Source organism: Malus domestica, chromosome 10 (assembly GCF_042453785.1).
Source record: "Malus domestica chromosome 10, GDT2T_hap1".
Classification (NCBI taxonomy): Eukaryota; Viridiplantae; Streptophyta; class Magnoliopsida; order Rosales; family Rosaceae; genus Malus; species Malus domestica.
In genome coordinates, this window is record NC_091670.1 from 17,826,828 (window position 1) to 17,852,952 (window position 26,125).

Genomic DNA, 26,125 nt, shown 5'->3' on the forward strand with positions numbered 1-26,125 from the left:
TGAACCGACCTGTTAATATTATCAGCTAATATGACCTAACATGTTACCCGTTAAAGAAAAAAAATTTAAACCAATAATGAAAATGAAAAATATAATTTGATCCAAAATAAATGGAAAATATAATATTAAATTACTATATGCATATCACAGCGTGACATAAATATTACTTTAAACATAAAAATTAAAAAAATTAAAAAATAACAAAATAAACATTTGTCTTTCAAGTATTACATACCCCAAAATAAGAGTCTAATGAAAAAATATTAGTACATTACTACAAAATACCAAAGGTTCAATGATATGCAAAATGAAGGGAGTTCGTTTCAAGATTAAGGATGCAATTATGAGCGTTTATATATGCTTTCACATTTTTCAAACTTGTGCATTAATGATTATGAATTTTATTTATTCTGAACTCCTTTAAATATGATATTCATGAGGGTTAGTATCGTTTGGTGTACGTACAGGTCGGAATGGAACGAATGATTAAAAGACAATCGTACTCATCCACTCTGACGAGTTCGACCTTACCTGAGCCACCGCCAATGATTTCAACGTCATCCCTCACATCTTCCGCCTAATCCTTAATGTCCCATCCCTCAAGCGACGATGTCGGCCACATCCTGCGAATGGGTGGTCTTAAGGTTTTCGCAGCGAAGAGCGACGGTCTTGTCATCGGACTAACAGGGAGCAAGGAGGCGGCGAAAGGAAGGTGGGGTTAGGTTCGGATAGGTTTACTGGGATTGGGTTAGCTTGGGTTGCTAGGTTTGTGATCGAGGAGGAGGATGAGGCTACATGAGAGAGGGAGGGGAGAAGAGAGAGAGGGACAAAATCCATAGTCTAAGGAAAAATGCATGAGAAATGCAAAGTCAGATGAAACGTCTACGGGACGTCATCAGAGATATGATCAACCCAAGGTTGGTGCCTCGTTAAAACCTAGTTAGGTAGCAAAATCCCAATGGGAAAAATGCTCATAATCATAGGGAAAAAGAGTACATTAAGATCACGCAAGTATACTTCAGGATACTCCCCCTAAGTTTGACACAATTCCAAAGAGACCTAGCAATGTTACAACTCAGAAAGTTTACGCATACCAATTCCTTGAGCAAGCTTCTGAAATGTCACATTCGGTAGTGATTTGGTGAAGAGGTCGGCCAGATTATCTTGTGAACGGATTTGCGTGACTTCAATCTTCTGATGCTCCTGTTATTGATGTGAGAAGAAGAACTTCGGCGAAATATGCTTGGTGTTGTCTCATTTGATGTAACCCTTCTGAGTTGTTCGATCCATACTGTGTTATCTTTATAGATCGCCTTCGGGACATCCATGACGAGATAAAGATCGTAGGAGCTTCAAATATCGCCCATAACTGCTCTCAACTAAAAGCATTCCCGAGTTGCTTCATGTAAGGCGAGAAGTTCAACATGTTAGACGAAGTGGCAACTAAGGTCTGTTTAGTTGACCTTCAAGAGATTACAGTGCCTCTAACGGTAAAGACATAACCCGTTTGAGAGTGTGCCTTATGCAGATCAAGTAAGTATCCTGCGTCGGCATAACCAACAAGGCGAGAATCGACTCGAGAAGCGGGGTGTGAGGTATCACTTGAGGATCCGTAGGGATAGAACAAACCCATATCCGTAGTACCCTTAAAGTAACGAAAGATATCTTTAACACCAGTCCAGTGTTTGCGTGTTGGTGCATTACTGTATCTTGCCAAAAGATTAACAGCGATGAAGATGTCAAGTCTAGTGCATTGAGCTCAAAAGATTAACAGCGATGAAGATGTCAAGTCTAGTGCATTGAGCTAAGTACAATAAAGCGCCTATCGCACTTAGATAAGGAACTTCAGGCTCCAAAATCTCTTCATCATCCTCCTTCAGACGGAAGGGATCTCGTTTTGCATCTAGCGATCGAACGACCATAGGAGTACTCGAAGGCTTCGCTTTAAAAATCGTTAAAGCAACGCAACACCTTTTGGGTGAAGTTCGATTAATGTACTAAGATTTCATCCGAACGGTGCTTTATCTTGAGACCGAGATAGTATCGAGTCTTTCCTAGATCTTTCATCTTAAATTCTAACTTTAGGTGCACAACAGTTCTTGCGAGCTCTTCAGGAGTTCTTATAAGGTTCATGTCATCGACATATACTGCAACTATCGCAAAATCGAAATGTGACTTCTTAATGAACACACAAGGGCATAATTTGTTGTTCACATATCCCTGACTAGTCAAATACTCACTTAAACGGTTATATCACATTCTTTCGGATTGCTTCAAACTGTAGAGTGAACGCTTCAGCTGAATTGAGAGTGTGTTCTGGGGTTTGGAAATATTTGACCAGTCAATGTAAGTCATTCGGGAACTTTCATATAAATTTCTTTATCAAGATCCCCATAGAGATACGCAGTTACTACGTCCATCAGCTGCATACTCAGTTTTTCAAAAACTACTAAATTGATAAGGTATCGAAAAGTAATCACATCCATAACAGGTGAATAAGTTTTGTCATAGTCAATCCCTGGGAGTTGTGAGAAGCCATGCACAACAAGATGAGCTTTGTAACACACAATTTTTTTCTTCTCATTACGTTTCCGAACGAAAACCCACTTGTAGCCAACAGGCTGCACATGTGGAGTAGTAAGAGCTACAGGTCCATACACCATACGTTTCGCAAGTGAATCGAGTTAGACTTGGATTGCTTATTTCCAGTTTGACCAATTGGTTTTACGTTGACATTCATCAACGAAACAAGGTTCAATGTCATCATTCAACATGATCTCAGTAGCTACTGCATATGCTAATGCATTGTCGACGATCCTTTCATTTCTACACCACACATCATCTAAGCTAGCATAATAGATCGAAATATCACGATTCTCGAGAGAATGATTCGTCTCTTCAATGACACTTCTGTAATATAGAATTTTCTCATGAGTTGCATAGAATGAGTAAACGACAATCACGGTAGGCTCTTCAGGTGCCAGTGTCGTGGGTTTCCTCTTCCGAGGGTGTGAACCCTTTGAACCAAGAAGTCTGCCACGCTTCTATGTAGGGGCAGATGATTGGCTAGCCGCTAATGTACGTGGATCACCAAAGTTGGAGTCCTGGGTCTCCAGGAGGGAAGTCTGTCATACATTTGGTACATCCATCTTTGCAAGCACATTCGTAGCTGGAATATGTGATCTTGTCACTCGCGCTAGATCGATGAAAGCATCTAGCATGCTCTGAGCTATGCTCTGAAGATCTAATATATGCTACACTTCAATTTTAGACTAAGCAGTGCGATGATATAAATGAGACAAAGTGGGAGTCGTCCACGATAATTCGCATCGTTCTTCAAGAATGTTGACTTTTTTATTTCCTCCTAACAACGGGAAGACTGTCTCATAGAAGTAACAATCCATGAAACGAGGAGTAAACAGATCACCTATCAAAGGTTCTAAGTAACGAATAATCGAAGGAGAATCATATCCGACATATATTCCCATCATTCGCTGAGGCCCCATTTTTATACGTAAGGGCAGCAAAATCGGCACATAGACCGCATAACCGAAAACGCGCAGATGCGATATATCTAGTTCATATCCGATAACCAACTGAATAACGCTATATGATTGGGTAGTAATAGGCCTCAGGTGGACCGACATGGCTGCGTGTAATATTGCATGGCCTCAAGCAGCGATCGAGAGCTTGGTACATATGACCAACAATCAAGCAAGCATTTGTAAACGTTTAATGAATGCCTCTGCCAGGCCATTTTGGGTGTGAACATGGGGTACTTGATATTCAACTTCAACCCCAACCGATATGCAATAGTCATCAAAAGTTTTAGATATGAATTCTCCAGCATTATCCAATCGAATAAATTTGATTGGATAATCAGAGTGGTGAGCCCTGAGCTTGATAACCTAAGCCAACAGTTTGCAGAATGCAGCGTTCCTTATGGACAACAAGCACACATGTGACCAATGTGTGAAAGCGTCAACCAAAACCATAAAATATCTAAATGGTCTGCAAGGAAGGTGAATCGGTCCACAAATGTCCCCTGAATCCTCTGTAGAAAAACAGGAAAATTCGAACGAATCTTGTCATAAGAAGGCTTTGTAATAAGCTTTCCTATTGAACATGTGTGACATGCGATTCCTTGAATCGAACCCAAACTTCGGGTTAGTGGATGCCCGTGTTATGATTTGAGGATACGGCGCATCGCTATTCGTCCAGGGTCACTACAAAAAAGGATCATTTGCGAGGGTCAAATGTCATCGGAAAAGGCATTTTTCCATCGCAAATACTTATTTACGACGGAAAAAATCCCTCACTGGGCGTTGCAAATTGATCCATTGGAAATACTGTTTTTTCGACCAGCCATCGAAAATGCTTCATTTTCGACGCATGTGACTCATCGTTACTAGTTATCCTTTCGTCAGAAATGAATTTTCAAAATGACAAAATTATTTTATTTTCAACAAGTCAATGTGGTCATATATACTTATATGATCATCGAATATACTTTCTAAACAACGACATCTGCTTTTTTGTGATATTTTTCTTACAACCAAAACATTGTGTTGAAAAATATTTTTCCAACAATAAAATGTTATTTACAAGAGTGCATAGTCGTTGCAATTACTATTACCGACAATTAACAATTGTCTTAAATACGCACAAAAACATATTTGTGAAGGTCTAGAATCATTAGAATTATATATTTGTGAGTCCTACTTCGTCGGCAAAAATAAAATGATACAAATACAATTATTTTAAAGAAGTTTAATAATATTTTCAATGGCAATTTTTGTTGAAAGAATTGTTTTATATTAATGAAATCATATATTCAACTACATATACAAAAATCAATGTAAAAAATTTAAAGTAATTGTTACAATCCTATGATATGTCTTATAACGCTAGTTTTCCATGTCCACTTTAATCAACTGTTGACAAGTTCAAATGTAGTGCTATGAATATTGATCCATAAGTATAATCTTTATTCTGCCAAAAAGAAAAGATAGCTTATATCAAGCACAACATAATCGTCAACTGATAAGAAATCCAAACAATAAAAATTAGAAAACAAACCATTATCTATCCTAAGTAAAATAAAAAATCGATTCAGGCTCACCCGCCATTGATTCAAGCTTTCACGTACATTTATCCCTTGGAATATCCATTCTTAATCACAAATGAGCCACTAGACTTTGCTCTTATAAGTTCTTCCTGCAAAACACACATTTCATAAGCCTCAAATTTCTATCACCTTCAACCTTTATGGCAGAATTCATGATAGAACAACAAAGAACTTAGTACCTTTAACTAGTAAATTTGATAACTCGGATCATTAACATCATCCTCTACTATTTCATCTATTACTGGTTCATTCCTAACAGATTCTCGTTCTCCAAACCAACAAAAGACATTTCGACCTCAATAGTAAATAGAAAATTGCACATATATAGCCCACCTTAAGCAGAATTTATGTCACATCCTTCTAGCTAGTCACATATTCCTCAGTCAGATTATCAAGATAAAATCCATTCTTGGGGTCATCCTTGATCTAAAATAGATTAAAATGAAGCCCATGAGTATCTTAACTAATGAAGATGAACTAAAAAAGAAAAAGAAAAAAATCCATCAGTGAAAGAACTTAATAATAAAGAAAACATCCACCTCAAGGTTTAGCAGGGTTAGATCAAGTAAATCTCCAATTTGTTCGTTATGTATCTGTGGGAGAGAAAAATGTACAAAACACATTACTAAATAAGGATCCTTGATAATATATAGAAAGAATTTTGAAGAGTAACAAGTGGATACCACAGGTACACTACAAAGACCCGCCTATTTCTAAAGCTGATGTACATCCAAGCCGATGCCAATATCATTGCTGAAGTAATGAACATAATTGCAATCGTAGGCTTTTGTTTTAGGAAGTTTGTGTAGGCAATGTTTGAAAAATTCTTAGGCTCCTTCCTGGAACTGTTTGTGATTATGTCCTTCAAGGTACTACAAGGTACTTTTTGGATAGACATACTACCTACGTGGGGTACAGGTGTAAAGATTCAGCCAATTCATAGGAGTTGTATGCATTTGGAAGGTTTAAGAACTTATGACACACTATGTATCAAAGGAACCAAGTGTCCCGATGGAAAAATTCTCATTTGCCAATTAGAATACAAGGACAAGCTGAATATTCTATGAAGTTTTTCAATGCAAAACATAACTGAATTAGACCCAACAGTGTTATCAATGGAACCATTTGAATTATACGATGTTAACGAAGTCTTGGGATTTTTACCTTATAGAAGAATCCGTGGACTTGGGTGCGCAATTTGGCACGGCTGTGATGTGTAGCAAAGGAACCCATGGTTTTCCCTTCTGGAGTTAAGTTCATATTAGTGAATTTTTAGGGGTTTGTTGTTGCAAAGGAGGGGAGGACGTGTTCACAACTCACCGGGTTTGCTTCTGATTTCGAAAAGGTGGAATTGGGCTAGGGTTTGCAGAGGTGGAGGCGTGTGGAAATTTTTGGATGAAGGCACAGATAGAGAGAAATGGAGAAGATTTTGATGAATGCAACTCTGAGATTTTGAGAACGGAATGAAGGGTGGAGGTTAGGGTTTTGTTTATGGAGAGGAAAGGCAGAGTTGTGAGAAAGATGAAAATGAAGGGAGAGAGCTAAATGGCGTTGAGCGCTCTCTTTGGAAATAGAGAGAGAAGTAATTGGGCGGCATGCCAAAATTTTGGCAACCCTCCGAAAATTTTGTCTCCTGCCTCCTCCAAATTTTTTTAATTATGAATGATTCTATTTTTTTTTTTTTGTCAAAATGTATGACTCTATTTGAATCTATCGATTTAACGGGATATACATTCTATGAAATAAATTTCAACAATGTAATTGTTAAACTTGTTTTTATATGTTTCAAGATCACATACATAAAAAAATTGCAAAAAACTGACATTCAGATATTAGGAAACGGGACGAAACCTTTCGATGATTACAAACGAAAACTATCGATTTAACAGTTATTTTAACTCCAATTTTGATGATATTTTACAAATACACTCCTCAACCCTATAAGAGTACGATGAGCGAATTTGATCTTCAATTTAAAATATTTTCACTAGTGGATACCACAAATTATTATGTTCTACTTAATGGAAGTATAAAATAAAATTCAAGTGTTTGTTGAATCTATCGTTTTGAAGAGATACACATTCTACAAAACTAGTTTCAACGATCCAACCATCAAACTTGTTTGTATACGCTCCAAGATCGCATACGTAAAAAATCACAAAAAACTGACATTCAAATATTAGGTAACGGGAGAAAACCTTTCGACGATTACAAACGAAAACTAACGATTTAACGGTTATTTTAACTCCAATTTTATTTTTAATGTTATGGTCCAATCTTCTCCGTATGTATTCTAAGTTATATGATCTATTTATTGTAGAATTTAAATTAAGCATCAAACTTATTTCAAGAATATTCCAACGACACATGTGACCATTGGTAAATAATTGATTCCAACAAAACCATATGCCTTAAAAATTTATTCTGAGAAAGAAAAAATTTTGTCGGAAAAAATATGATTACTTCCGACAACAACTAATCACCCTCAAAAATATAAAAGCATTACCGAGGACTTTTTTTCCGTAAAAAGTATATAAACATTACCAAGAGGACTTTTTTTCCCTCGAAAATACTAAATCAATTTCGTAAACATGAGTAAATCTTCAGAAATAACCATTCTATTTCCGATAGGAACTTCACTTGTCATTAATACAACTGACGCCAATTCTTCCTGCCAAACAAAAGTGCATTTCTGACGAAACTTGAGACTTTTTCCAAGGACATTATATGCGTTGGTAATAAAAATTTGTTTCATGCCATGTTACTGACGACCAATATTTTATGGTCGCAAAATGTGCTTTTTACGACGGTTTTGTTGGGCCTCGGAAAATCTTCGTCGGTAATGACTACTTTTTTTTGTAGTGGGTGTCCCAAACGATCATGCCAAAGTGTAATTTCATGCGCAGTCCCAGAGGTATGGTCGGCCACATAGTGGCTTTCTATGGGGCGTATGGTCGTAGTATACAGACCACTCGGGATACGCTCCATCTTCTCTAGAATACGTTTCTGGCCATATTCGTAGGAAGTTATACACAAAAATTCAACTCCATTTTCTACGTGGGTTTCAGCATGATAATTGTTATCTCTAATGTCCTTAAACCTTAACAACGTTCTTCCGAAATGCAGAGAATAAAATGCCTCATCAATGGTCAAAATTGTACCAATGGACAACATTATATGTGCCTTACCATATCCTTCGATCAAGTTGGATGGGCTTCAGAGGGTTGTCAGAGGTGCATTCTTAGGTATGAAGTTAGTGAAATAGATGCATTCGCGCAAAACGGTGTGTGTGGTTGCACTATCTGCCAGACAACTAACTTCCCCACTAGTTATACCTAAAATGAAAATTTAATTTGAATAAGTCATATGCATAAAAGTTCTAAAAGCATTACCATTCAAAAAACATTTAAGTATTCGAGGATGGAAATTAATTAAAAACTTAATATTCAAAAACAAATCACCAACAAATAATCCAAACATAAAGGAAAATTGTTCAAAATTAACCAAAAAAAACAAGGGAGGTTCAGCCACTACTGTGGAATTCAGCCTCATTGTATAATTTTAACTAGAAAAATAGTTTATGTCTAAGATTCTAATCTTCCATAGGTGTGGTATCCTCTTGAACGTCAGAAACCTCCATCTTATTACTCTCCAGTTTGTCCACTTGCATAAAGTTTGATTCAAACTTCTTACGACGAGAATGATATTCAGCTACAACCTTCTAGGGAGCACAGCAAACACAGGACCAATGGTTCTTTGAACCACAACAATAGCACATATCCACATCCATGGTTTTGGGTGCTTTGCCCTTATTCTTGATGTTTGGGGCCTTGAGAGTGAGGTGAGGGCACTTCTGGGCTTTGTTTCCTCCCTTAGATGGCCCTTAACTATGTTGTTTTGGCGGTTTAGGCGTTGGTTCGTGCTATAGTGTGCTTCAGGCACAACAGTCACCCCAGTAGGTCGAGCTTGATGATATTTCATCAACAACTAATTCTGCTTTTCAGCGAGAAGCAAAATAAACATCAAATCCGAGAACTTAGTGAACTTCTAAGCTCTATATTGTTGTTGCAGGACAATATTAGTCACAGAGAAGATCGAATAGGTCTTTTCCAGGAGATCTTTTTTTGTCAAATTTTCGTTACAAAACTTAAGAGGTGATCGGATTCGACAAACTTCATAATTATATTCATTCATAGACTTAAAGTCTTGGAAGCGCAAATGCTGCCAATCATGTCCTTGCTTCAGGCAAGAAGATGTTCTTTTGGTGACCAAAATGATTGGCCAAAGCGGCCCATAGTGCTCGTGGATCTTTCTTAGCAAGGTACTCGGTTTGCAGGGCGTCATGAATATGTCTTCGGATGAAGACCATGGCAATGGCATTCTTAGCTTCGCCAACTTGGTTGTTCGTCTCATCTTCAATGGCAGAACTCAAATTCTTTGCAATAAGGTGGAGCTTCACATCTTTGACCCACTTGAGGTAGTTCCTTCCACAGACCTCCAAAGCGATGAAGTTGAGTTTGTTCAAATTCGACATGTTCCTATCACAAAATAGATGGACAAGATGTGATTAGTGTAATGAAGAAAAATATCAATCCATTCACATAAGAGTAGAACATTCAGGTTCTAATAGACATGTATTGGTTAAAATTTGCATGAAAAAACTTCGAGTTTTCATGAGTGATGTTTTTAAGGAAAACTTCAGGTTTTCAAACAATGTTTATAAAAACTTCAGATTTCGAAATAATTATGAACTTTAGGTTCATATGTTCTTGCAGACAAACGAAAATATATATACAGAAATATGCAACAAGCAAATATAGAAATAGAACTTTAGGTCTATAATTGTAATTGAATTAATTATTTGGACTTTGGGCCAAATTTAAAGTGTGGGTGAAAAAATATAAAACCCATTGGGCATAAAATAGTTAGGCAATTAAACTCGGGGCCCAAAATAAGGCCAAAGCCCACGGGTAGGCTAATCAAATAGGTGTTGTGTGTCCCAGGCCCAAATATTGGGCTGGTTTGGTCTCGGGCCAAGCATGCATGCTGGCCCATGCATCACAAAGTAAGTGGGCTGCATGTGCAAACCCAAAATAGCGGCCTGTGAAGGGCACGGATCAACTGTGATGTAAACACAGGAGCATGGATACTTCAGCGAAGCTGGGATCCAATGCAGCACACACACAGGTACCAGCAGAAGCTGGGATCTTGTGTGAAGCAATGCATGGGAGAAACGGCGGGAGCCCAGATGGGCTCAACTGGTTCTCGGGCTAGGTTATCACCAAAGCCCAAAGGGCTGGTGATGTGGGTCGAAACTCTTGGCACAAGCAGGCCCAAATAACAAAGGTGATGTGCGAATGGACCGAATGGAAACTGAGGCCCGTTAGGGCTCGAGTGGGATCTTTAGGCCACCCCATCAGCGCTAAGTGTGGGGATCCGCTGAAACTAGTCAATGGCGTCGCTTCAAGCGGTGTTTCCATGGTCGATGCAAGCCATGGGTCATCGGAGAACCAATTTTTGTCGACGAAGGTGTAATCTCAACGTCGATGAGGGGGAAAAGCGAAAGGAATTCAATCGAATTCGAATAAAAACTCATGAAATTCTTCTGGAATTTCAAAAAAAAACGTTGGTAAAAACGATGAGTTTCGTCCAAATTACACGACTACCGATCGTGTTTCATCAGAAAAAATCGACGGGGAGGACATAGGCTTCAAGCCGGGGGTCTGGACGATGGTGCCTCAAACGTGTTGTTTCGGTTTTGGGCTTGCAGCCTAGGTTTCGATGATAGGCTGGGCTCGCCAGGCAGACATAGGCTGCTGGCCTGGTGCTGGCAGCTTACATGGTTTAGGTCATGGGTTCGAAGAACCCTAGCAGTTTGCAATTTTTTTTTTTTCAATTCAGTTCAATGCATATTAATATATAATTCAATGCATGGACATATATTTGATGCAATTTATGGCAATATCAAATTCACATAATTCAACAATTATAAATATAATGCATACACAATTTATGTAGAATATAAAATTCGAAAAAAAACGTAAAGTTAGGTCATGCATTATGGTGAATGTTCATGTTATCAGGGCTGCAAAAATATCAAGATAAAAACCTTTTTTTTTTTTTGAAGAACTTGATTGCGTGATAATATGGATGAACTGGTTTGATGCATAAGGCTTCCACGTCAGATTCCAAGGCGCAGTGGTAGGAGCATGCTGATAACGAGAAGAGGGCGCCTATTTTATCTGACAAAGGAAAGAGGGCCAGTGGCAGAGGGAGAGATTGTAGAGAGATGTGTGTGTAGGAATGTAAGAAGAGGGAGAAGAAATCCTTCATCCCCAAGGAATACAAGTCCATATAGGAAAGAATAACTAGAATCAAATCTAATTTAGGATTTACACAATCACACTTAAACTAGGAAAGTTTACAACATTAATCTCACTCTTTGCCTATAGTATACTATAAAAATAAATAAATAAAATAAAATTTAAATTTTTTAAATTTATATAGAATAACAATACCATAATACATATTTGATATACAATATATACATATAAACTATAGTTATTATATTTTATAGTAAGTTTTTTTTATTAGCTTAAAAAATTAAAATCATCAAAATAACATTTTCTTAACGTGTCGAAACGGGTTACCCGTGTGTCACTCTCGTGTAAACCTGTTAAGGATCCGTTATTAACGGTTCTTATCGTGTGACCCGATAACCACCCAATTAGTTATCGTGTCAACCCAAAACCCATTATTTTTGTGTTGTTTACGTGTCGTGTTAACACGTCGTGTAAGAAATTGTTAGGCCTAGCATTTACCTATGTAAATGCGTGTTCTACAAGCCAATTCGTCATGATCAGCCTAATTGAAGACTTGCAACCCATGGATAGTTTAAACTTTTGCCCAAGCAACATTTCTTCTAAACCCTAGCAGAACTAAGAAAATCAAATATAAAAAATAAAAAAAGTTACCTCACTAGAACAAAAAATAATTGTTGATTCATATTGTAAAGAGATGCAGGCTCCAAAAAAATATTGGGCAGTACGCTTGAGAGATAAGCTATGACCAGAAAAGTCATTGGCCCGAGACAAAATGGCTTTGACAAATTCTGTCAATCTTTTACCCTTGAGAGTTCAAACCATATTCTGAAGACAGTTCAAGAAACAAATCTGAATACTCACATGCTAGTTTAGTTGTTAGTCTTGTGGCATGTGTACAATTAAGTTTTTATCTCACACGATAGTGGTCAGGAGAGGCTGAAATGCCTATATAAGTCTTCCCGGCTCTCAGAATGGTAGACTGCCATGGCGAAGCCACCAGCTGGTCCGCTTTTAAATATGAAAAGAGATATATTAACATATTATCTCATTTTCTTCCCAAAGGGTAGCTTACTATATAATACCATTGACCTTGACTTGGACTCGAGCTTTACTGCCGACTTGAAACCCCAGCTGTTCCTAGATAATGTTTCTACTCCACCATATAAGTCGGAACTGCACTATGCGGAGATAAACAAGTCAAGCTTTACCCTCGGTATATAATATCTTTTGCGTAGTTACAATTTCACGGAAACATCGGGTTTGTACAAAACTTCGCTTTTCCGCTCACTCATCTTTATTTTTTGTCCCTTCAAAATTTAGTGGCAGAACTCTTGTGACGACCAGGATTTCTAACAAAAGTTGACTTGTAAGAGGTTTCTCCTTACGGTATATACTTTCTCTACTTTTAGTGCAATTTTACTTATGCTCTGATATCACGTGTGAAATTGGTTTAATCCCGCTCACATACTTATATTTGTCACTTTTAGGTTTTAATCTATTCGCACTTTTCCACATGACAACAATTTATGGCTTCGTCACCTTCTAGATGTTGGCCATCACACAGCTCAATTCGGGTGTCCAGTGGACACTCTAGGTCGGCGTGTGTCACATTTTATTTTGTTGTTTTAAAACTTGTTTTGCAGGACTACCTTTTAGATTTTATTTAGAGGGTTAGACTTTTGCAGGTTTATACCTTTAAATTTTATTTAAAGGGGTTAGACTTAGACCTAACATTTGTGTCTTATTTTCTGTGTTCGTGTCATTTTCATGTCATACCTGATATCTTAATATGTTGTGTCGTGTAACACTCATTAAAATGAACTGGTTGACACACCCCGATCCTAGAATCAAGGCGTGCTGGCCGTCACGTGAGTGTGACGTAGCCAAAAGTGCGACACGGAAGCAAGATATAACAGAAATATGAAGGAATTTAAACCAACCACTAGCATTAATAACCTACTAGCATCAAAGAGAGAGTTATAAAATAAACACACGAATTCAGAGCGTAGGTCTAAGTGCAGTCAAGTAGGACCATAAATAAAGTACAACACCCACAGGTGAGTCCTACATGCAGTACGTCTGTCATAATGCCGAAAAAGACCTCAAGAGCCACCAACTGCTAACTAGAACCTGGAGGGGCGCAAAACAAAGATGAGTGGGTCAGTAAAACCAAAGATTTTCCAAAACATTTCATTTAAAACATTTCTAACCCCTCTCCGTAAAACCTGTATACTTTCCCAGAAAATAGAGTATAAACATATATATACATATATCATCAAAACTCCGCTCACCATCTATTAACATAACATCTCAGAAAGAATATGCCATGCCATGCCAAAATATAATATGAATGCATCAATATAATCACGTGAAATAATAAATCAACCGGAGACCCTGCAGTGGTCCTGTACGGCTGATTCTATAGCTCAATATCCCATCAAGCCGGAGTCACCAACTGTGACCTGTACGACCCTGCCGGAGTCACCAACTGTGACCTGTACGGCACTACACTGCACATAAGTTGGAACTACCTATAGTAGTCTATACGACTAAGATGGTGAAATAATACGCTCTAGTGCTTCTCTCATCAATCATCTGTGCACATAATCTAAAGTCACCCACCAGTCGGAACCCCTCTAATGGTATGTACGACTGGCATGTCGGAACCACCTCTAGTGGTCTGTACGACATCTACCTACTTGGATCCAAGGCGAGCGTGCGGTGTGGTGAATACTATAAGCACTAATACCAAAGGTGCAGTTTATGAGCTCACAACGCAATCACATCATCATTCATTCATATAAACCATATAAACTTACCTGATACTCACATGTGCGTCCACGGCACCAATTCACACATATATATGCATCAATTATCAATTCATAACTCAACAATTACATGCATGGCAATTTAAATCATATTTTCATATAAACGCATTTTCTGGGAAAAACAGTAGTATATAGGTAATACGAAAACAAAACTGCCCACTCACTGATAAGTCGATGGGTCGTAACCCCCGTGGCGTCCCTGGATGCGCTCGTCCTCGGGATAGGTGTCACCTATATGCGAAACAACTATAAAAACGTTAATTTAAACACATGACCAACAATTCGAAATAACTTCTCATACGATGCTCAATTTGGGTATATGAATATACCACATCGACCTACTCGACGTCACGGACGTCGAGAAATTTTTAGATAAATTTTTGGAGGCCGCACGCGCCCCCACGCGCCGGGACAGGCACAGGGACACGCGCCCCCATGCGCATCATCCCTAACCTCGGCTCGCCGGATTGAACTTTCCGGCGGCCGGTTTCCGGCCAACTTTGAAACTCCTTGTTCTCCTTCGTTTCTCAACCATTTTCTTCGTATTTTATATCAATTTGAAGCCCCAAACATGTAGATTCACGATATACTACTTTAAAGCTCCAAAAACAACTAAATCTCACCGGGAAAATCCAAGAAAAACCGGCCAAACTCGAACCTAGTGATGCCGACGTCCAAAACCTTCAAACGAAGCACTCCGAGCTTCCTTGGGACCTCACTAAGCTCACTATAAGCTTAGAATTCCATGAAACACAACATTTCACGTGTGCATGAACAGTGACCAGAAATGAGGGTTCGGGTTTCACGTTAAATCGAAGGTTTCACTATCTAAAATTAGTACCATTCAACTCAGGACGACGAAAGGATGAAGAATCTTACCTCAATAGCTTCGATCCGCTGAGTTTTGGTTGGTTTTGGGTGAGGTCCGTACGATATGGGTGCGAGAGAGAGAGAGAATTGTGAGGGAGGAGAGAGACAGAGTGATATGGGAAGAGGGAGAGAACAAGAAGTGTGTGAGGTGTCCACACTAAATCCTCACCATCCATCCAATTCCCTAACCACATAATTCCAAAACCAAAATTTTAATCTCAAAACTTATATAGAATTAATCCAAATAATGTCACACACACGTACCTTAGCCCCCGCTAAGGGCAAATCCGACATTTCACGTCCTTAATAAGAAAATCTCGGGATGGGCTGTGACACTGGTAATATAACCCGATCCGTTAATATTAACGAATAATATGACCTGACCCGTTACCTGTCAAAGAAAATATATTTTAAACCAATAAATAATCAAATGAAAAACATAATACTAAATTAGTATATATATACACCACATGTCACATAAGTATTACTTCAAAATATAAAAACACATTGTCTTTCAAGCATTACATAAATATTAATTAATGTAGAAGTGTGAAAATAAATAAATGCTCACAATGACAAGTTTTACAACTTTCGTGAAGGGCTCAACTTTGAAAATCACCACTATAATCACATTAACTATGATCGAAATTTAATCGTTGATTTTTGTTTACATTTACGCTCCATTCTTCTCACCAATTTTTTTTTTTTTTTCAAATTTTGGTTTTTGAAAACATGATCTTTTAGAGGATGCAAGAAGAACATTTCGATCTTTTAGAGTTTTACTGTTAGTGAAAATATTGCTTGGAGTTTACAAAGTCTCTAGAAACTATCTAAAATTGAAAGTTTGTCTTTTTGCCTATACTAATACTAGTTGAGTTGAATTTTGAACAATAGGTCAAGTAAAATTTATCACAACAATGATAATAAGAAACTCTCATAACAAAAATAAATAAATAAATAAAACTTAATTTTTATTAACTTATATATTAATACAATAATACATATTTAATATACAATATATAACTAGCTATTGTATTTTATAGTAATTTTTTTTAGTAGTTTAACTTTAAAATTATCCAAATAATTTTTTTCTTAACGAGTCAAAACGGGTTACCCACGGCTTACCCATGTGTAAACCTGTTAAGGATCCGTTATTAACGAGTTCTTAACTGGTGATCCAATAACAACCGGATTAGTTATCGTGTTGACTCATACTTTTGTGTCGTTTTCTATCGTGTTAACAGGGCGTGTAAGAAATTGCCAAGTTTAGTTAGACTTTATGTCTCACCCCACCACAACCAGTTTTTATTTGTTTTGTCTTTTACTTTTTCTTTTCTTTTTATCAATTTTTTTTTCCTTTACTTAGTTATGAAGTATTACAATAATGTAAATACATTTAGTCCTCCAATACACATATATGTAATATATGTAATAATTAGGAAAAGAAAATTAATAATCAAGTATTCAACTCACCATCCATATGTGTGGAATATGAGACATCCCACTTGTATGAATCACTAGACTATACTGCTATAGAAATTTATTATATTATGTATTCCTTTCATATTAATTGCATACCAGTTTCATGTAGTGTCGATTTTGTATAACCTTTAAATACGAAAATGAGATTAAAAAAACCACAAACACAAACATAACGTTCTGCATACTTTTTATTTGAGCGATATTCTAATTTGTAGCTCTATCCAAACTGGCAATACTCAAAGACTGCATGAACTCTTGTATTAATATAGTTTCTAATTGTCAGTTCGTATATCAAATTACTACCATAATCACTAACTATTATACTTATGTGTGTCAAAGATTCAAAATTTAAATAATAGAAATATGATCAACGGAAAATGTTTCTTGTGGCTTGACATGCCAAAAAACAATAAAATAAAATTTAATGTGTACTGTGTGCAATATTTTGTTTGTGTTGGTTTATATGAGGAACCAAAGCTATATTACTACGTCTATTCTAAATTTCTAATGACTGCTCTCGTACAAAACTTTCCTTAACCTCTCAGCTTATTGACTTCTTCAACAAAGTCTCCCAGTTATATAAGAATATGTGTTGAGCAGAAGCAGCATCCATCGATCGATCAGTGACCAGGTCCCCTGCGGCTCGGCCCGGATTAAGCTTGTGCGATAAGGAAACTCTTTATGGACTTAAACGTATGTTTCAGCACCTATAAGAGGTCTCGAGGCCTCAACATGCGCAGAGTAAAAGAGCAGGAGGAAGACGATGATGAACATGGAAATGGCATTGAAAGCCAACAGAAGAGAATTTTGAGATTTCGTTTTGGGTGAGGGTCAAGGAATGTTGGTCGAATTGGAGGCACAAATATAATACGAGAGGTAGCTGGTTAGTTTTCTTATATAGAGACTAGCTACTAGCTAGGGTAGCTTGGTTGGCTATTTATTCATTGACTTTTTGGTATTTGTGGGCTGCCGCTGGATTGTGTTTTCTGTGCTATGACTTTGGAGCATGGTCCGAAATGCCGATAATATCGGCGATATATCGCCGATATTATCGGTTTTTTAGGGTACCCATTTTTTTTTCTATATCCAACGGGTTTTCGGGATAATATCGCGATATTATCAAATTTATCGATAATATCGGTGGCTGACCCTCGGAGAAGAACGCCGGAGCTGTAGAAGCTCCGGCCGACTGTAAAACAGTGTAAAACAGGACCGATCTAGGTATGAAAATGAAAAAGAATACGAGATGAACATTTGTATATATGAAATTTGCCGTGAAATCATCGGAGGTGTTCGGAAATTGAGGCGACACGCACGGCCTCGCCGGAGTTCGCCGAGTTGCAGAGATGAGAAGGAGAGGGAGAACGAAAGACGACGGCGGCGGCGGCGATGTGGGTCTTGGACCATCGGCGCAGAGAGCTAGAACGAAAGACGACGGCGGCGGCGACGATGTGGGTCTCTGTGCGTGTGTGTGGGAGTGGGAGAAGGATCGAGAGACCTTGGGTCTCTGTGCGTGAGTGTGTGTGTGTGGGAGAAGGATCGAGAGAAGAGAGAAGGAGGATCTGTGTTTGTTCTTGACGGGGGAAATTGACGTGGGAGAACGGAGAAGGGGGAGAAGAGACTCAGAGAAGATAGAAGGGAGAAGGTTCGAGAGAGTCTGAGAGAATACGTATGCGTGTGAGAGGTGAGTGTGCGTGGGATTTGTGCGTGGGATGTGTCATGTCGGTGTGTGTGTGTGGTGTCGTGTGAGGTGAAAGATGTCAAGTGTATATAGACATATAAATATTATGTAATGCATTTGTAACCTGTAAAGCCTGCAACACCAATAATATATTAATATTCTTACTTTTTGGTTTTAGATTCTAGCAATACTTGCAAAAAATTTATGTGGCCCTTTGATGTGGTTGGGTCATCTCATCTGAGATGTCTGACTGATTTTACATTATGTCCATAACTTTTTGCAATTTCAGACTATGGACATCAAATAATACTGCTTTTATAATGAAACCGTGTCTGTGTGCGTGAGTCCGTGATTTTTAGGTTTCACATGCAGAACAGTGTATCATTGTCTATTATATTCTTTCACGCGGCACGCCTTATCAGAGGTGGAGTGATAGTATCAGAGAGGCATTCAGCATTTTCGTTTCTTCTTCTTCCCTTACCATTTTCAAAGCTATTCTAGATCCATTCCAAAGCTTGAAAACAAACGGTTCCATATTTAAGGTAAGTTTACAAACTTAAATTTATATTATTGTAATTTATACAACAACAAATAAATTTGTATGGACTCGTATGTTAATTTTTTTAAGTAATTAATAATATCATGTTAAATTTTGTAAGTAATTAAGTAATGTTAACAATTACATGTTAATTTTTTTAAGTAATTAAGTAATGTTGTATAATTATTCCCTAGGATAATTTTAATATGTTTAATGTTATTTATTATTTTATTTCCCTTACCATTTTCAAAGCTATTCCAGATCCATTCCAAAGCTTGAACACAAACGGTTCCATATTTAAGGTAAGTTTACAAACTTAAATTTATATTATTGTAATTTATACAACAACAAATAAATTTGTGTGGACTCGTATGTTAATTTTTTAAAGTAATTAATACTTGCATGTTAATTTTTTTAAGTAATTAAGTAATGTTAACAATTACATGTTAATTTTTTTAAGTAATTAAGTAATGTTGTATAATTATTCCCTAGGATAATTTTAATATGTTTAATGTTATTTATTATTTTATTAATATTAGGTTTTATTATCAAATTGGATTATTATTCATTAACAATAGGTTTTTTTATTATCAAATTGAATTATTATTCATTAATATTAGGTTTTATTATCAAATTTGATTATTCTTCATTAAATTGGATTATTCATTAAATTGGATTATTATCAAATTGTATTATTATTCATCACCACGTTTTATATTAGGATTATTTTTAATTATCAAATTGGATTATTCTTCATTAATATTAGGTTTTATTATCAAATTTGATTATTCTTCATTAAATTGGATTATTCATTAAATTGGATTATTATCAAATTGTATTATTATTCATCACCATGTTTTATATTAGGATTATTTTTAATTATCAAATTGGATTATTCTTCATTAATATTAGGTTTTATTATCAAATTTGATTATTCTTCATTAAATTGGATTATTCATTAAATTGGATTATTATCAATTTGGATTATTATTCATCACCATGTTTTATATTAGGATTATTTTTTTATCAAATTGGATTATTATTCATTAATATTAGGTTTTCTTTAATTATCAAATTGGATTATTATTCATTAATATTAGGTTTTATTATCAAATTTGATTATTCTTCATTAATATTAGGTTTTATTATCAAATTTGATTATTCTTCATTAAATTGGATTATTCATTAAATTGGATTATTATCAAATTGTATTATTATTCATCACCATGTTTTATATTAGGATTATTTTTAATTACTCAAATTGGATTATTCTTCATTAATATTAGGTTTTATTATCAAATTTGATTATTCTTCATTAAATTGGATTATTCATTAAATTGGATTATTATCAAATTGGATTATTATTCATCACCATGTTTTATATTAGGATTATTTTTAATTATCAAATTGGATTATTCTGCATTAATATTAGGTTTTATTATCAAATTTGATTATTCTTCATTAAATTGGATTATTATCAAATTGGATTATTATTCATCACCATGTTTTATATTAGGATTATTTTTAATTATCAAATTGGATTATTATGCATTAATATTAGGTTTTATTATCAAATTTGATTATTCTTCATTAAATTGGATTATTCATTAAATTGGATTATTATCAAATTGGATTATTATTCATCACCATGTTTTATATTAGGATTATTTTTAATTATCAAATTGGATTATTCTTCATTAATATTAGGTTTTATTATCAAATTGGATTATTCATTAAATTGGATTATTATCAAATTGGATTATTCATTAAATTGGATTATTCATTAAATTGGATTATTATCAAATTGGATTATTATTCAGTAATATTAGGTTTTATTATTCCATATTATTTGTATAATTACTTAAATTTTTACAATCATTTTCAATTTCATTACTTCGTATTTAATTCTTCTGTAGAATAACTTTATTATTTAGGTTCTCTTATTTTATCAAAAAATAATTGTCTAATTTTCATGAAAAATTAATATAGGTACATTTAAGATGTCAAGTGGAGTTACTAAACGTGATCCAGCTTGGGAACATGGAGACCCAATAGACGGAAACAAACATGGCACAATTTGCAAATATTGTGGTCGGGTAATGAAGAGTGGCGGAGTGACACGACTTAAGTACCATCTTAGTGGATTAGATCCAGCAAAAAATGTCCAACGATGCGATAATGTCCCCCCAGAAGTGAAGGCATTCATCAGCACATTATTAAAAAATAAAAAACAGCAGAAGGAAAAGATAACACATGGAATGGAAAATATTCGAGCTGGGCTACGAGGAGAAGTCATTGGCCAAGCGGTTGACAGTGATGATGATGACGATGAGGACGAATGTGATGATGACATGGGACCTGAAGAACGACGCAGTTTGAAACAAGCATTACGTGCCTCCAAACAGTCAGCATGGGAAAGAGAACACCTTCATAAAATTCCTAATAGGGGACAAGGTTCTGGGACAAGTGGTGGTGCACAAATGAGACGGGGAGGCAGTCTTAGAGAATCACAACCAATACCACCAATAGCCCCAAGTTTATATAAGTCATCCAATGCACGTCAAAAGAGTGTTTGGAGTTATTTCAAGGGAGGTAATGTGAAGGAGGGAATGGGGCGTCTAATTAGCAAGTTCTTTATCTATGAAAATGTCCCTGCTGAGAAAGCATCATCACATCATTTCAAAAATATGGTAGTGGGATGTCAACAGGCCGGTGTTGGAGTACAACCTCCCACTCCCTATGAGATAAGAAACAAATATTTGGATATGGAGTATAAAGACATTGGCGAGTGTGTTAACAAGTTGAGGTCAAAGTGGGAAACTAATGGTTGCACAATCATGTGTGATGGATGGACTGGGCCGACCAGATTGTCTATCATCAACTTCATGGTATACTCCAAGGGAAAGACAATTTTTTTGAAGTCTGTTGATGCTTCAGACCATATAAAGAACTACAAGTATATTTACAAATTATTGAGGGATGTAATCATGGAGGTGGGAGAGCATAATGTTGTCCAAGTCGTGACCGACAACGGTTCTGCATTTGTCAAAGCTGGAAAAAAGTTAATGAAGCATCATAATGTGTTTTGGACATCATGTGCAGCACATTGTATTAATCTCATGTTTGAGGCAATGGGGAAGAGAGAGAATGTTGCTACTGTGGTCAAAAGAGCTAGAACGATCACAAATTATATTTACAATCATGGTTGGTTGTTGGCAAAGATGCGTGAATTTTGCAAAGGAGAAATCATTCGTCCAGCTACCACTCGATTCGCCACCAACTATATTGCATTAGACAGCCTACTGAAGAAGAAAGCAGGGTTGAAGCAACTATTCACTAGTGACGATTGGGCCAACCACAATTTCAGCCGCTCAAATACAGGTCGTATGGTGGAAAGTATAGTGCTTGATCATGCTTTCTGGACTCAATCAGAACATGTGTGCCAACTGTTTGAACCTCTTTACAAAGTTTTACGGATCGTTGACACAGAAGTGTATCCTACTATGGGGGCAGTATATGAGTTGATGCGTGTAGTGAAGGATGAATTGGAAAGAAAACATGGTGCAAGGTGGGTCATCAAGATAATTGAAGATCGATGGTATAAAACATTGTACCACGATTTGCATGCAGCAGGTATAAATTATGTCATAATTTGCAATTCATTTCTTTAGTTGCATAAGTTTTATTTCTCTTATTAGAGTATGTGTTTCTTTGAACAACCTATTATTTGAATCCTCGATACCAATACAGACCCGGTGTTGGAGATGATGGTACCCTTATACGTGCTGTGCATAATGTATACTCTAAATTAGACCCTGCATCACCAGCAGTTGGCCAATTTGGAAATGAGGTACACAATTACTTAAATTATAATAATTACTTAAATTATAATATTAATAATTACTTTGTTGGATTAAACTAACACGATTTATTGAATTCAGCTAACATGGTTTAAAGATGCAAGAAGAACTTTTGGAGAACCAACATCAATTGCTGCTCGAACAACAATGTCTCCTAGTGAGTGTAAACATATTTCACTATAAGTTTATAATAGAATTTGTTCGAGTTATTAGGCTTATCAACATTGTTTTTCATTGTAGCTGAATGGTGGATCATGTATGGGACCGATGCACCAACTGTGAGAAAGTTAGCAATAAAAGTATTATCACAAACAGCTTCCTCATCTGCTTGTGAAAGAAATTGGAGCACATTTGCACTGATACACACAAAGCAAAGAAATAGGTTGGCACATAGTAGGTTGGAAAAATTAGTTTATTGCTACTACAACATGAAGCTTCAAATTCGAGATAAGGAAGCTGAAATAGATCATGTCGACCGTGGTGACCCACTAGATGTGTTTGATATTGTTGGTGAAGATGATGATACGGAGGGTAACCAACTTTTTCAATGGATTAGACCTCTTCATTTAGATGATGATGAAGGCAACCCAGCTCCCAGAGTTGCTGAAGAAGCACGTAATGAAGGGATAAATGTAGAAAGAGTATTAGAGGAGGAGGTGGGATCTAGCAGCGCTGACTCTTTGGATGAACTTTTCCTCCCAAGACCAAGAAACACTGGAATTCCACATTCTTCCAATCCTACACAACCACAACATCGTGCTGATACTAATGATAGCTCTAGTACAAGATCAGGAGACTCACCTACCACCGGAGGTGGGAATGATGAAGGACATAGTGGAGCTGGAGGTAGTGGAGCTGGAGGTAGTGGTGGTGGATATGGAAACTATTATGGACCACCACCTCCCGGATATATGAGCCCCTTCACTGGTGAGGCAAACTTCACGCATGCAACACAAGATGATGACCATGGCAGTAGGCGGGCAGGACCAGGAATTGGTGCCATAGGGAAGGACTATACTCGCAGAGAAAGAGGCAAGGGGATTTTGTCAAGTCAAGAAGATGACTCGTTATCTAGAACTTCAGACTCTGTTGGATTGGGAAGTAGTAACTATGGTTATACTCATAACCAACCATTTCCCTACCCTTCATATCCCTACCCTTCATATCCCATTCCTGTTGGGATGGAATCGAGCGACTCATGGAAACAATCCCAGCCTCAATCTTCAAATGATTTTTCTTATGGACAACCTCAACCAATCTCGGATCCATATGGGTGGCATGTTAACAATTACATGCAAAACTATTTTGGGGATTTATCATTTGATAACTACTCTTCACAATACACTCATTCTACACATAGAGATGATGAAGATAGTGAAAAATTTGAACCTCATAGGAACTCTATGTGGTACTAAAGTGTAAAATATTGTACTAATTCATTATATATAAATGATTATGGTGTGTTTAGACTTCTTTCATTAATTACTACATATTTTCTACACTCATAATGTTTGTCAGATCGCTATATAATCAACTTGATAATGTTAAATCCATCATGCAATGCATTTCCTTCCAATTTTTTGTGATAAACTAATAGATAATTGACTAAATAAACATCCTACAAAGTTTCAATAAAAATTTCCAAGTTTTTCTTACAATTTCCGTGGTTTCCATGTAATTTTTATCGATATCGATATTTTACCGATATTTCCATCGATATTTCCGTGTTTTCAGATTGCCGATATTTCCGATATTACCGATATTTAATACCTTGCTTTGGAGTTTGAAAATGTTAACCTCAGGCTATCTCCAACCGATGGCTGGCCAGATAGCTCATTTTAGCCCTCTGACTCTCTAAAATATTAATATTTTAATAAACAGTACATGGCCATATTTGCCTCCGTCTCCAACCGAGGGTCAAATGGCCAAACATAATTTATTATTTAAATTTAAAAACTACGACAACTTAAATTCAAATCTAACAACAACTTAAATTTAAAAACTACAACTTATATTTAAAAACGACGAATTAAATTTAAAAACTACAAATTAAATTTAAAGGAATGGTGAATGAATGGTTTAGGTATTTATAGGGAAAAAATTAGAATTTTTAAGTATTAAAAAAAATGGCCCAAAAAACCTTAAAAAAAAATTAAAAAAAAAGAATCCAACGGTAACTGGTGCCAACTAGCCGTTGGATTGAAAGTTTAGTTTAAGCATTCATGTCGGTTAGGCCATCTCCAACCGAAGGGTCCAGAGGGCCGAAAATAGCCCTAAAACCGTCTCCAACCGAGGGCTAGGCCAGAGGGCTCTGGAATCTGGGAGGGCCCCACGGGATCGGAGAGGGCTGGAGGGCTGGAGGGCTGGCTGCTTTCGGCCAGCCAGCCAGTCCCGGGCTGGCTTATTTTTTTTTTAATGTTTTCTATTGCTGTCGGTTAAAACCGACAGCATTAAACAGGTTTTATTTTTTTTTAATAGTTTTACTATTAGTGTCGGTTATAACTGACACTAATAGTTTGAATGTTTTTTAATACAACGGCTAGTAGCCGTTGTATTATTAGGCCTTTTTTTTTTTTTTAACTTTTTTTTCCCCTTTTTTTTTCCTTTTCATATTAATCAAATTTTGTTTCATATTTTTTTTCAATTCTATTTTACAAAATTTGTTTCAATTTTTTTTTAAATTCTATTTTTTTCCTATAACTTCTATTTTACAAAATTTGATTCATATTTTATTTCCTATAACTTCTATTTCACAAAATTTGTTTCATAATTTTTTTCAATTCTATTTTTTTCCTAGGCCATTTATACAACATTAAATTAAATTAAGTAACATGAAACAACATTAAACAATATGAAATAACATTAAATAACATTAACCAACATACAAATTATACAACATAAAAAACATTTAACAACATGAAACTTAAACAACATTTTTAAAAACATTTAACAACATAAAACTTAAAAGCCTACTCCATGCTTCTTTTGGCCCAAAGATGTGCAACAAGATCCTGTTGTAGGTACGTATTTGTGGCACGAGAACGTATCATTCTATAGCGCCTCATATACTCATTTATAGAGATACTACCAGTTCTTGGATTGAAAGGCAAATTAGGCTCATCATATATTTTTGCTAGAGCCCTTCTTGACCTATTTGGATCTTCTTGGTCATCATCGGACTCTCCATCAATATACCCATCTCGCTCATCCTCCACTATCATATTGTGTAATATGATGCAAAACATCATGATGGAGTTCAAATTTTCTCGACTCCACCCTCTTGCCGATTCGCTGATAATCTTCCACCGTGCTTGTAGAATACCGAAAGCTCTCTCAACATCTTTCCGGTATGCCTCTTGGTGTAAGGTAAACAACTTTTCTGCATCATTCCTAGGGTTTGGAATTGCTTGGACAA

The 26,125-nt window shown here is 36.3% G+C and overlaps 1 protein-coding gene across 2 annotated transcripts; it reads left to right on the forward strand.

Moving 5' to 3' along the window:
* Positions 1-18,440: 18,440 nt before the first annotated feature.
* LOC139188996 (uncharacterized) lies at positions 18,441-24,192 on the forward strand. Of its 2 annotated transcripts, none has more exons than XM_070807187.1 (6): positions 18,441-18,854; positions 19,112-19,152; positions 20,840-22,483; positions 22,601-22,700; positions 22,792-22,867; positions 22,951-24,192. In XM_070807187.1, the coding sequence occupies exons 5-6, from the start codon at positions 22,858-22,860 to the stop codon at positions 24,123-24,125; spliced, it is 1,185 nt and encodes a 394-aa protein (XP_070663288.1). In that variant the 5' UTR covers positions 18,441-18,854; positions 19,112-19,152; positions 20,840-22,483; positions 22,601-22,700; positions 22,792-22,857; the 3' UTR covers positions 24,126-24,192. The 2 variants fall into 2 exon arrangements, 1 of the variants encoding a protein (XP_070663288.1); XR_011572452.1 differs by having other exon boundaries at positions 18,716-18,854; positions 19,103-19,152.
* Positions 24,193-26,125: the final 1,933 nt, after the last annotated feature.